Genomic DNA, 14,264 nt, shown 5'->3' on the forward strand with positions numbered 1-14,264 from the left:
AAAATTTTGCACAAGGACCATTCCACCCACTAGCTTGGAAAGTGGACGCCCTCTCATTCAGTTGGAAAACATTAACAGTGTATGCTTTTCCTCCACTGCCTCTTCTAGCAAAGGTGCTGCTGAAAGCCAGATTAGAGAGACCACAAATGATGCTCATTGCTCCAGACTGGCCACGCCAGCACTGGTATCCAATACTAAGGAACATGGCCCATGGCCCACCATGGATTTTACCCCAAATTCCTCACCTGCTCACTCAGCAAAACAATCAGATTCTACACAGCCAGCTCAAGACCTTAAATCTGGCTGCATGGCAAATTACCTAAACAACCAGCCAACACCTCTTCCTAAAGCTGTTATGGATGTCATTCTGGAGGCCCAGCACCAGGAAAACCTGTTCAGACAAATGGAAAAGATTTTTAGCCTGGAACCAGGCTAAAGGCCCAAACCCACTTGCTCCAAACATTCCTCAGATTCTACAATATTTAACTGAGATGTTGCACAAAGGACTTTCCTTTTCATCTATTAAGATCCACACCTCAGCGATTTCAGCTCACTACAACACGGATCCTCCTTTATTTTCACATCCACTCCTAAGACAGTACCTCAGAGGGGCTAAGAACATAAGACCGCCCAGGAGAGCACCAACACCAACTTGGGATCTCAACTTTGTTCTGGAAAAACTTACACTACCACCCTTTGAACCAGCTACTTCAACTGATAGTTTCTTTCATGGAAAACTATCCTGCTACTAGCAATAACTTCAGCTAGAAGAGTCTCAGAGCTACAAGCCCTAATGGCAGTCGAGCCTTTCCTCATTTTTCATCAAGACTGAGTCGCTCTACGGACTTAACCCTTCCTTTATGCCAAAGGTGGTATCCAGTGTGGCCCTAAACCAAACCATTCATTTACCCACCTTTTTTCCAAACCCCCAGAACAAAGGAGAAAGACTCCTGCACTCTTTGGACATTCACAGGCAATTACTTTACTACTTGGATAAATCTATGGCTTTCAGAAAAACTGACCAGCTCTTTGTATCCTATGCTTCAGGATCACAAGGAAAAGCTATCTCAAAACAGACCATTTCAAAATGGATAGGACATTGTATACGTTTTTGTTACACGCATCATGGGAAACCGGTACCTACTAGCATTAGGTCCCACTCCACCAGGGCTACAGCTACATAAACAGTCTTTCTCAGGGGGGTACCAACCAAGGATATTTTGGAAGCTGCAACTTGGAGCTCAGTGCACACCTTCACCAAGCACCATCACTTGCCTCTATACTCTAAGACTAGAGCTGGCTTTGCCACTGCAGTTCTGCAGGGCCTACTAACTTCTCCAAACCCTGTTTAACTCCACCACCCATCCTTAGCTTTGGGATTCAACCCAAGTGTGATGACTGCAGCAGTGTAACACGATGAACATAGTACAGTTTTGTAAATACCATAAATGTAGATGTTAGAGTGTTCACACTGCTGATGTCCAGGTTACCCTCCCTCCATCCCCTCTGAACTAGCTGAACCTTTCTATACCTTTCTATCTCATACAACCTTTGTGGTGTATATGCTTGTGACTGAAGGTATTTGTATTTTTCTGTACATGTTTCATTGGCGATATGTATTGCCCTCCTACTAGGGGGCAAGAAAAACTGAAGAAAATGGCGTTGGATGCCTTTTATATACCCCTGGCGCACTGACGTCAGGGAAGAAGCGACAGCAACCGACGCCGGACCAAGACTTTGGAACTATGGACGACTGCGGGACTGCCTGATGGCAGGATAACCCAAGTGTGATGACTGCAGCAGTGTGAACACTCTAACATCTACATTTATGGTAGATACAAAACTGTACTTTCCTAAGATTCATCCCACTTTGGGGTTTGGGTCTACTGCTCCCAAGGACTCCCACTTATTCTCCTCCCTCAGATCCATCGGTTCCGAGGCCCATAGCTCCGATGTTCTTGGTGGGAACCCAGTCCTCTGCACCAACAGGGACCCTCACTGAGGCTCCGAGGCCTCCCCTTTGGGTTTCGGTTCCATCGGAACCGTCCCTTCTTCAGTCTCATGGTTGGGGGGTGGAACCCTCTTGTTTTGATTGTTCCAAGTTTATCGGTTCCATCCTCTGATCCGGGGGCAACGCCTGCCCCAATCTTGCTTGAGACTTCATCCCCGGGAGCAGGTCTGGCGGAGCAGGGTGCGACTCCAGTTCCAAGATGGTTTTACTCTATTTTGGGCTCCCATTCCTCTTTGGGCGGACCTGCTTTCCGGGTGATGGGGGGGGGGGTGCTTGCTTCTGGGAGTGCTCCTCCTTCGTCGGATCTTCCCCCTGCTTCCCTCTGAGCTACAGCTACCACAGGTTACCTCCCCAGGACACCGAGAGCACAAATCTCAGGAAACCTCAGTTCGGGGTAATTTTCCTTCAGAGTCTTCAGGCATTCCCACTGAAGAACCTTTTTGGAAGAAGGCGTGTAAGAGGGAACACCTCGACTCCACAGAGGAGTCCCTCACTGAGGATATGGACTATGGTGATGGGGAAGGGTCCCCACGGTCACCCCCTGACTACGTCTCCTTTGAGACATTCTGGAAATATTGAAACAGAGGCGTAGCTGGAAGCCCTCCAACCCTTCCTCAGAGGAATTTTTCCTGCAGGATTCCACACTCTGCCTTCTATTTCTTGGGTGACCCCACCTGCCGACGTCTTAGTCCAGCTCGTACAGCATGTGTGGAAGAGCCATAATTCTATTGAAGCCATTCACCGGAGACCAGACAAGATTCTTTCCCCACCAGAGGAGCATCCCCACTGGTCTAGAGGCTTGCCAGTAGACGCTATGGTGGTGGCAGCAGCCACTAAAAAGGACCTTGCTGAGGAAAGTCCTACTGTCCATCCACCCAACAGAGAGTTGGCTGTGGACAGGTTAGGGAAGCAAGTTTTTGCTTCAGCGTCCTTTGCAGTCAGGTCGTTGAATTACTTGGCGCACTTTACGAAACTCCAAAAGGATCTGATCTCAGAACTTTATGGGGCTCTCGCAGGTCAATTTTCTGATGGGGCACGGGACAAAGTTGCCTCTCAACTTGCCACCCTTGAGTCTATTTCCAACTCGTCCATGAGGTTGCTCTCCCACGCAATTGAAGAGGCAGCTAGAGCTGCGGATGCAAGCATAGTCATGAGACGTCATGCCTGGATGCGCATCTGTGACCTCGTGAACTCCTTCAAGTCCTCCTTTTTGAACGCCCCTATTGAACCATCATCCTTGTTTGGCTCAAAGTAAAGGATACACTGGCCAGGTGCGAGCAGGACAGAAAACCTTTTCTGCCGTTGGCCTACATTTTCCCAAGCCTCAACGTTCTTTTTCCAGGAACCAGAGGAGTGGGAAAATATGGCACACAAATTCTCAAGGTCCTTTCCGCAAAGCACGTGGTGAGGATTCCTCCAGAGACAGAGGGGGTTCCAATGGTGGAAGACGCCCCTTTAGGGCCAGAGGGTGTCCCCGAAATCAAGACTCCAGGGATTCTTTCTCCGGACGATTTTATCAACGCTCCTGAAGTGCTGCCCGATTTCCTGTGGAAACAGTCGGGGCTCATTTTTCTCTGCACCAAAACTGCCTTGGCACTGTAATACAAATGATTGGTTGGTGCAGAGAATAATTTCCAGAGCATATTACATCCCTCTAATATCACGCCCAAGACCTACAAAGAACCTTTCCGATGTTCCACCCAGTCAAAGGGAAGAAGCAGCTTCAGAGATAAGAAAACTGTGTTAAAAAAAAATAGTCATCCATCCAGTCCCCTCAGATCAATATGGATCCGTTTTTTACTCAAGATTCTTCTTGGTGCCAAAAAAGACCAAGAACTGGAGCCCCATTTTTGATCTTAGCTATCTGAACAGATCCTTATCACCAACTCATGCAAACAAGATCTTTGGTGGATGAGGCCAGATGAAAATCTTTGGTGTCACCCATTCCAGATTCCCCAACCCAACGCCGCAGTGACCACGGACGCTGCCCTGATAGGGTGGGGAGGCCATTTTCAGGGAAAGACAGTCCAAGGCACGTGGTCCTGCTTAGAGGCCAACTTGTATATTAATGTTTTGGAGTTGAGAGTGGTGCTGTTGGCGTTACAGGCGCAACATCCGCTCCGTCCGTCAGAAACAATTGTGATTCATTCAGACAGTATGTCAGTAGTCTGGTACATAAACAAGGAGGGACCAAATCCTACCCCTTGTGTCAAGAAGCCATGAGAATTTGGCACTGGGCGATAGCTTCCAACTGCTTTCTTATAGCAACGCGTATCCTGGGGAGCTCCAATGTGATTGCGGACAAGCTGAGCAGATGCATCCTTCTTCTGGTCTCTCAATCTGAATGTGACGGCAGAATTTTCAGCCGTTGGGGCCATCCTTGCTGCAATCTCTTTGCTTCCCATTCAAACAACAAATGCAGCAGCTTCTTTGCCCTTTTTCCCCCCAGAGGGGGAGTCACTAAGAGACTCACGATTGGCCCACGGGGTCTCCTCTATGCTTATCCTCCAATTCCCTTGATACCCCTATTTTTGAAGAAAGCAATTTGGTTGAGATGCAAGGTGATCCTCATTGCCCCATTCTGGCCTTGATAAATTTGGTTCCCTTTCCTCTGGCCTCACCTATTACAACCTCCATGGATCCTGGACACTCATCAGGGCTTCTCTCTCACCCCCAAGGGTTGTCTCCCCCAAATCTGTCCACTCTCAAGCTGGCAGCTTGGTTTCTCCACTTCCGTTAGTCGCCAGGCAGGAAATTTTCTCCTCACCTGTTCGCGATATTATTCTGGCTTTCCCATAAGACATCCACCAGAAAACTCTACAGAGATAAGTGGAAATGGTTCGCTCTCTGGTCTAAACAACGGATGTTAGACCCCTTTTCAGCTCCTGTATCTGTTATACTTAATTACCTTTCTGACTTTTTTGAGAATGGAGCATGAGCTTCTATTATTCAAGTCCACTTGGCAGCTATCTCCAGTTTTCATAACGGTCTAGAAGGCGTTCCATTTATCTCCACCTGCATTTGCAAGACCTTCCTCAAAGGAGTTTTCCATAGCAGTCCTCCAATCAGGCGGCCTGTAGAGACATGGAATATCTCTCTCTGATATTAGTCTCTCTCTTTACCCCCTTTTGAGCCTGCTGCAAAATATGACCTTAAATTTCTATCATGGAAATCTCTATTTTTGGTGGCAGTCACATCAGCTAGACTGATATCGGAGTTATGAGCCTTATGCATCAACAGTCTTTATTTAATTTTTCATGAAGATAGAGTATCTCTTTGTACTAATCTATCTTTTCTCCCCAAAGTGATTTCTGATTTCTGTCAACCAGTCCATTGAACTTCCAGTGTTTTTCCCAAATTATTCCAGTAAAAGAGAATACTGTCTACACTCATTGGATGTACATAGACAATTACGTTTTTACTTGGATAGGACTAAATCTTTCCGCAAGTCAAACCAACTTTTCATCTCCTTCTCTGGACCTAAAACGGGATGTGCCGTATCAAGTCACTTTATCAAAATGGCTCAGATTGTATTACCTTTTCATATTCACAAGCAAATGAACCTAAACCTGTCAATATCAAAGCACATTCAACTAGAGTCTTAGCAACGTCTTTTGCTTTTCATTCCAGAGCTTCTATGGACGGCATTTGTGCAGCAGCCAGTTGGGCTAAACCCCATACTTTCATCAAACATTACAAATTAGACGTGGCCTCCTCCGAAGGAAGAGTGGCCTTTGGCTTAATGGTACTCAGGAATGTTCTTCCATAAGGGCCACCCAGGTTTTCAAGTAGCTTGGGATTCTGTCCCATCAGTGATGAATGGGAAGAAGATTAACAACATCAGATAAAGAAGTTGTCTTACCATAACATTCCATCTGTGTTGTTGATCTTCTTCCATTCATCACATCCCACCCTCTGTCCCCCACCAAAGACTCCGGGTGGATCTTATGGGTCCTTGTGGTGTTTTTCAGGGTTTTTGCGCAGAAATGGCCTCTGCTTTTACTTCTATATGTTGCATGCAAACTTGATCTGAGGTATCTGGGAGAAGGGCATTGTGGTAGCAGCTTAGCTCCAGATTTGTTTGGTGTACGCGAGCTTGGTATTTGGCCGACTCTGTTCCGAGGGCTCTGAACCAAACCCCATCAGTGATGAATGGAAGAAGATCAACAACAGAGATGGAATGTTATGGTAAGACATAACTTTTTTTTTTTTGTGAAGTCTCAGTGCTACTAAAACAGTGGACTCCATTAGTGCGTCTAACATCTCTGCTAGGAATTTAGCAGTCTGGACTCCAAGCAAAACAGACAAAATGAATTAATCTTTATGCAGGGTTTGCTTCCCACACTTCAAGCAATTGACTTTTTTAAACATTATAGTAGTAGAAGAAAATCCCTGACAGGGTACTTACCTGACTGGAAGTAGGAGACACTGGCACTATAGGAAGCCACTTTGGTTCAAGCTTGGGAAGTTTTAACTGCTGGAGTAATAACCAGTCCCGTGTTAGTGCTTAAGTTGTGACTTAGATCCTCCAATCCTACCAGGACCTCAACACCAAAGACAAATACACTCTTAACTGTTGGATTTTTTTTTTTTTTTTTTAGTGGTTGGTAGAGTGCTATAAGCATAGGGGGTTGCCAGGCACCTATGATTTAGTTCTCAAGTTACTGTATAGTCAGGGTGTATGTTTCAGCTGTTTGTCTATTATGAAATTGTAAAGGGCTGTACTGATGCCCAGCATTTTCTTGTAAGGCAGTTCCTTAAAGGGTGCTGCTTCTCTGCCCAGTTTTGAAGAGATCTCCCTTGTGATTTGAAATTTATTGTTGGGCTTTTTATGGTTATGGTAGATGTCACTGATTAGCATCACTAATTCATCCTTTTTCAATGACCAATGGGTAAAGTAAAATAAAGTTTAAAAAAAAAAGCCCTGGATGAAGTGTAGGTCAAGTTTCCTGCACCCGCTTCCTTAGTATAATAGGTGAGCAGTAACAGAGTAAGTTGTATAGTCAGAACTGAACCTTACTTATGGTTGTTTCAACCACAGAGACTGTTCCCCCTGCCCACCCCTATTTCAAATCCTCCGGTTTGTTGTCCTTGACGTATGCCGTTTTGCAAACTTTTTTTTTCTGATATACCTCACATCTGCCTTTGTAATTTGGAGCTTTGAACTGTTTTTTTTTTTTTCTCACAAAGTTTGAATGCCCTTAGGGTGTAGCCACATTTCTTCCTAAAATTGGGCTTTGATTTCTCTCACGTTGGTCCATTTCTCTTAGTTTCATTAGGGCAGAAACCATGTGATCGAAGACTCCTCATAACTACCATTTCAACTTATGTTCTACCTTGTGTGTGTGAGTAAATTTAGGAATGTAAAGCAGCTGTTTGTGCTCTTTGCTGTGAGGAGGCAAGAACTTTGGCAGTTGCCAAGCAACTGGCTTCCATTTGGCTTAACACTTGCATTGTCTTTTGCCATCAGGTGGTGAACCATCCATTTGGAGAATGCTGCTGTTGATGGCTAATCTACCAGTCCACTAGAGTTGACTTTCTCTAGTAATTTGTTTCGGTAATGTCTTCAGTGAAGATGCATGCCACAGCCACTTTCAGTTCATGCTTTTCCTAAGCATCATTGCTTGGGCTGTGACTCCCTTTTGGAACATTAGCGGTGTGATTTCTGAATGGTTCCCTCTTCCTGTTCCCTGGATCCTGCTACCCTTTCTTAATTGCTTGGTGGTTATTCTCAGTCTCAGACCCACCAAAGAAAGGGATACCTTCTGATAGTTACAAAAGCTGAATTTGTTATCCCTTTGTTTGGACAGATTATCCAGTTACTGCTTTTGTGGCTGAGAATGAATTGATGTGCTTAGGGGTCTAGACATAGTTGTGGCTTGTGATGATGTGATTTAGACTGGTAAAGGGTGCCTGTGTCCTGAATGCAGAAGCTTCAGAATAGACAAATTAGAGTGGAGTGGGTATAATCCCAGGTTTTATACATACTAAGGAAGGTCCCCTTGTAATCCTCTGATGCTTTATGAATATATTTCTTGCTGGAGTTTTCTGTTTCAAGAGTAGATCATCTTGAGTTGTACTGATTACATCTGCATGCATTCATGGATTTTTTTTTTGTTCATTGCATTACTATCTGCCATTTTCCCTTAAAAAGGTAATTTTAGATGTCCTATTCCTGTGTTGCAGTATTCTTGGTGTGGGATTTTTCCGCCTCAGGCGACCCGTACATCAGCCCCTGTACAAAGCCTTCAGCTTGGTGGTTGTTGCGTGGGACATCACACGTACGACCATAAACCAGGGACATTAAATGTGACGTCTGCACGCACAGACCTCAGAAATTTGCAGATGCAAATGACCGCCACATCGTGTACTTCTCCCCTTCACCGCAAGACGTCTAAAAGCTAAGTACCCCGTTGGAGTTTTCTTCTTTAATTTCTAGCTAAACGTTTGTTGTAGTAATCCTTAGCCAATGTCAGCAGAAAAGGGCAAATGCCAATGTGGGCCCCAGATACCCCCATACAGACATGCACAACCGCTACGTTTTTTGATTAGGCCAGGAGCACTATCACAACTCTTGCTCTGTCTGCCAATCTTTCATTCCCAAGACCCTTCGCAGCTGTCTGGCTGCACTTAATCTCTACCTGAGAAACCAACAGCTTAAACAAAAATTGCTCTCAGGATGGATCCCGTCTCGGAGGCCATGACTGAACCTCCACGAAAGAAGGCCAAGTTTCCAGGTCCTCTGCCGCTCCGCTTTCGGACGCCCTGTCAGCTACCAATTTAGGAGATGAGGGACATCCGACGCACCCGTCGACTGACTACCTTTGAGGAAGCTGCTCCACAGTTGACGACCTACATGTCCTCGGAGCCAACAGAGACATTAGCTACCACCGAGGTCAACGGGGAACCAGATGCAGCCTGGCCTCCAGCTGGGATTTCTCCACCCCACACAGCTACCCTTAGCCAGCCATCCGACTCCAGGCCTACCCCTAAATCTACCTCAGTCAGAAAGAAACCAAAAAAATCTGGCTGCACCCGCAGAAGGCCTGCCCGATTGGCAGTCCTTCACCTCATCCTTAATGCAGGTCTTTCTGGCCCTTAGGCCTTCAGCCTCTTCTCCAGCTACTCTTCCTCTGCTTATCCCTAGGCCTGCCTCTGCCTCTTCTCTTCCACCAGCTACCTCACAAAACAAAAAGCAAGAGACCTATTCATCTTCTGATGAATCCATTTCTTACACTCTTCTCAAGAGTATTATTCACAAGATGATGAATCCATTAAAGGAGACCCCCCCCCCCCCCCCGAGGATATCATCTTTGGTGAAACTAGCACCAAAATGAAAGAATATTTTAAATGGGACACATCACAAATGTCTGATACTCTGGAATTTTGAGCTTTTACAGGTGGAATCTCCCTCCACTCCTGCCATTCCACCTGTCATCCCTGCCTATTTAGATGCCTTTTCTTCAGTATCAAAAACACCAAATTCTCAGCCACCTGCCCCTAAGAGGCCAGACCGCTTCTTCAAGGTGCCTGATGACCAAAAATTTTAGTCAGGCCTCCCCTGGCAGATCCTGCTGTGATTGTCATTTCACCAGATAAACAATCCAGACTCATTCCGTCTGGCTCTCTTACCTACGGACAAAGACAGCAAAACAATTGGATAGAAGTGGAAAGAAGGTCTACACTTCTTCCACATTCCCCTTTAGAGCCATCAATTATCAAACCCATATGACCAAATATGCTTTGGACCTGGTCTCTCAAGCCATTACTCTGTTGGCTGTTACTCCTGACTGTCCCACCAAATCTGACATCTCTTCCAAACTATCTCTGGCTGCCCAAGTAGCCAGACATTCATTTAGATGTAGTTATGATGCTGCAGAGGCCTCTGCACGCTCTGCAGCATCTGCCTCTGTACTCAGGAGATATTCCTGGCTTGATCTGCAGCACTTACCAGAAGACTTCGTCTAAAATCTTAGATGCCCCCTGGACCCTACTTTCCTGCTTGACAAAGTCAGCACACCTATTCAAAAATCTGCAGGAAAAGAGCAAGGAATTGCAAGACATTATGCATCTTTTGGTGTCCCCTATTCCTAAATATTACAGGAATTACCTTGTCAAGGCCATATTTGTCAGATGAAACCCGACCCCAGCTGGACCTACCTCTTCTATACAAAGAAGAGGAACCAGAAGATAAATTCCTACCAGGCCAGCTGTCTCTCAGCCTCCCTCTAGACTGCCCTTTCAAAACAGAGGAGGCCCCAACAATCCATGACTGCTTAGCCCTCCTTCCCCTTTCTGCCTGCCTCTCCCACTGCCTTCCCTTTTGGAAAACCATCACCACAGACAAATGGGTTCTGGCTATTATTCAAAAAGGATACTTCCTCCCCTGGAAAGAAAGTCCACCCTTAAGGGGTGTCACCTTCCCGTCAAAAAATCAGACTCCTCCTTCCACGGGTTTTGACAGATCACCTGAACTTGGGCACCATAGAACTTGTCCCTCCAGGATAGGAAGGAAAGGGCTTCTATTCAAGACTATTTCTGGTCCCCAAAAAGATATGGACCATGGAGACCTATTCTAGATCTTTCCTTCTTAAACCTATTCTTAGTGCCCACCTTCAGAATGTTGTCCCTACCAAATTTACTCACTCTCATACCTGCCCAGGCTTCCATGGCCACACTTGACCTGAAAGTCTATTTGCACATACCTTTCTCCCCTCCCACAGAAAATGTTTAAATTTCTCTGGACCCGCCTCTCATTTGCAGTTTACTGCATTGCCTTTGGTTTGTTCACTGCCCCCAGAATGTTCCCAAAATGCCTGGCAACCTGCCTTAGCCTACTGCAGAACACAGAGGATTCAGATTTTTCCCTACCTAGATGATATCCTGATCCTAGCAGACTGCAAGGAAACCCTATTAATCCATCGTAGAGTTCATGTGACTACTACAAAGTCTGGGGCTCACCCTCAACCTCTCAGAACAAGGCAAAATATTTATGGGTTGCAGGATCAAAACGGACGTAATGAAAGCCTTTCTTCCCCAGGACGAGGTCAGCTCCCTGACCTCCCATTTCAAAGCCCTGTTGCAAACCCAAAAAAATAACTGCAAGGCAGTTCCTAAGGACCCTGGCCCTAATGGCAGCCACCATCCTCATGCTTCCAACAGATAGAATGCACATGCAAAAGCTGCAGTGGTATTTGGTCTCAGCACAAACATCCTCTAGAGCAAGAAATCACTCTCCTGCCCTGCCTAAAGTCAGAAGTAAAATGGTGGATTTAGCAAGTCCAGCTGAACCCGGGTGTTCCGCTGCAGTCTCCTCTCCCAAACCAGTTCATGCATACATATGCTTCAGACTCAGGATGGGGAGCCACAATGGCATCCTACAGGGTCCAAGCAAAGTGGCACCCTTCCTTAAAGAACAAACACATCAAAGTGAGAGAAATGACAGCAGTTCTTCTAGCACTGAAAGCCTTCATTCCACTCCTACTACCAGGTGTTCTCCAAATAACAAACACCACCACAGTTAATGTGGTACCTCAACAAACTAGGAGGAACAAAAGCATATCACCTTTGCAGACTAACCTTACTGATATGGGACCTAGCCTCTCGACACAACTTGTCCCTGCAGGTATCCTACATCCCCTCGCAGGACAACAAACAAGCAGACCTTCTCAGCAGGACATCCTCTTCACAGCACAAATGGATGTTGGACAGGAATGTCTTTCTAGACATTGTCCACCAGTGGGGCACACCTCTAGTAGACGTTTGTCTCCCCCAGAACAGACAACTGTACGCTCCAAAGACCTACTCCCCTCTAGCTTGGAGAGTAGATGCATTCAGCATTTCTTGGAGGGGAAGTTTTCTGTATGCCTTTCCTCCCTTCCCACTAATTCAGAAAGTAGTCCTGAAAATCAGGAGAGACAAACCAAAAATCTTGTTGGTGACTCCCTACTGGCCAAGGCAGCACTGGTTCCCCCTGCTTCTCAGTCTAGCCAAGGGCAGTCACCACAAGTTACCCCACAAGGTGGACCCACAACAAAAGGGAACCCTCATCCACCCACACTTGCAGACGTTGTCACTGACACTGTGGGTGATAAACTTCTTGTTCCCTTCAAGCACCACTACTCAGAGGGCATGCTTTCAGTCCTGAGGGAGGCCAGGAAACCTACTACAAGAAAATCTTACTTAGCTAAATGGGGGAGATTTTCAAAATGGTGTCTGAACAAGGGCAGGGAACTATGCATCACAGAACCCCCCCCCCCCCCCCCAGTTCTTGCATGTGTGTGCCAATAATAAAGACTAGACTCTTACACTTCAGTGAAAGTCCACCTTGCAGCATTCTCAGCCTGCCTGCCACTAGACCCTCCCCTACTAGCCGGGCTCGATGTGAAAATATTCTTAAAAGGGATCTTACACATCAGACCTCCAAGAAAACCCATCCCACCACCCTGGGACCTAAACTTCATCCTGGAAAAACGAGCCCAGTCTCCATTTGAACCTGCTAGTGCGACTACTTTGCAAATGTGCACATGGAAGACAGTACTGCTAGTGGCCATAACTTCAGCCAGAAGGGTGTCTGAATTACAAGCCCTAATGGCCTGCCCCCCCATACACTACCTTCCACAAGGGCAGGGTAACACTAAGAACTAACCCTTCCTTTATGCTGAAGGTGGTCAATGATCTGTCCTTAAACCAATCTATTCATCTTCCCACATTCTACCCCTCTCCTACCAATGACTGTGAGAGAATACTCCACTCCCTGGATGTACACAGACAGCTAAGATTTTATCTAGACAAAACAAAATCCATTAGAAAATCCAATCAACTCTTTGTTTCCTTTCACCCCAGGGCCCTGGGCAAGGCAGTCTCCAAACAAACCATTGCATGTTGATTAGAAAAAGCCATTTGTCTCTGTTGTTCACACTATGGCAAAAAGATCCCTCCACCAGGGCAGTGGCAGCCTCCAAAGCCTTTTTAAAAGGCCTGGACCCGCTTCCGTACTAGAAGCAGCCACATGGTTTACCATTCACACTTTCACCAAACACCATAAGTTAGACAATGTCTGCAGAGCATGTGCAGGATTTGCCAGGGCAATCCTGCAGAGCTTTGTGGAATCAGCCTCTTCTATCTCCACCCTTCCTTCCAACAAAGCTGTGGTACTCTCCCACACCACGAATACTGCAACATAGGAATAGAAAGACACAGAATAGTTGTGTAAAATATTACCATAACTATAGATGTCCTTCTCTTCCATGTTGCAGTATTCACTCCCACCCACCAAACCCCCTTTATCCTTTCTGTGTCTCAGTTCCTGATAATATTAGGTCTCTTGGGGGCTATACCCTGCCCTGTTATCTATGTAACCACATAATGGCTCCTTGACCCTATGACTGACATCACTGGCTACTCCCTCCTGCTGGGCCTTTAAGTTCTGAGGTCTGTGCATGCAGATGTCACATTTAAGGTCCCTGGTTTATGGCCCTATGTGTGACGTCCCACGCAACTACAACAGCCAAGCTGAAGCTTTTGCATAGGAGCCGACGTACGGGTCGTCTAAGGTGGAAAATCCCATAGCAAGAATGCTGCAACATGGAAGAGAAAGACATCTACAGTTATGGTAAGATTTTACACAACCATTCTTTATTGGATGATCAAGTATGCTAACTTAAACAATGTAAGTTGAAATAGTTTCATGTTTGCTTGCAAGAATTTTACCTAATGCTGTTGTAAAATGGCATGTATATGTGTTTGTTATTGCAAAATATTCATTGTAAGAAATTCTGTAGTTGAAATATGCATGTTTTCCCCCCAGAGATAGCAACCTGACTTAAAAACAATTTTTATTTTTTATTTTTGGAGCTTTATCTTACTTTAAACTGGATGGAGGTGGATCCAGTTCATTTAAGACTTAAAAGTTTAGTTATGAAACTTTTAAATGTGATTCATGCCATGTAATTCTTTTTCTGGTCATTAAAAAGCATTTTAAAACTAACGCTCCTTTAATTGTGTTTCTAATAGCACTAAGGCTCGGACTTCTGCATCCATCATTTTACGTGGAGCAAATGATTTCATGTGTGACGAGATGGAGCGGTCCTTGCATGATGCTTTGTGCGTGGTTAAGCGAGTGCTTGAATCCAAGTCTGTGGTACCTGGAGGTGGAGCTGTAGAGGCTGCACTGTCTATCTACCTTGAAAATTATGCAACCAGTATGGTAAGGATTTTAGTTATAAATAAGTCCAGGTTCTTTTCATGGGCA

At 45.6% G+C, this 14,264-nt stretch overlaps 1 protein-coding gene across 1 annotated transcript in view; it reads left to right on the forward strand.

The window, feature by feature from the left end:
- The window catches only part of TCP1 (t-complex 1), a 1,162,065-nt gene that overhangs the window by 990,088 nt on the left and 157,713 nt on the right, over positions 1-14,264 (forward strand). The window contains exon 12 of the mRNA XM_044075988.1: positions 14,027-14,219. Within this exon, the coding sequence (XP_043931923.1) occupies positions 14,027-14,219 (193 nt within the window). The remainder of the gene's footprint in view (positions 1-14,026; positions 14,220-14,264) is intronic.

The sequence above is a fragment of the Protopterus annectens genome, chromosome 1.part0 (genome assembly GCF_019279795.1).
Source record: "Protopterus annectens isolate FY-2018-M chromosome 1.part0, PAN1.0, whole genome shotgun sequence".
Lineage (NCBI taxonomy): Eukaryota > Metazoa > Chordata > Ceratodontiformes > Protopteridae > Protopterus > Protopterus annectens.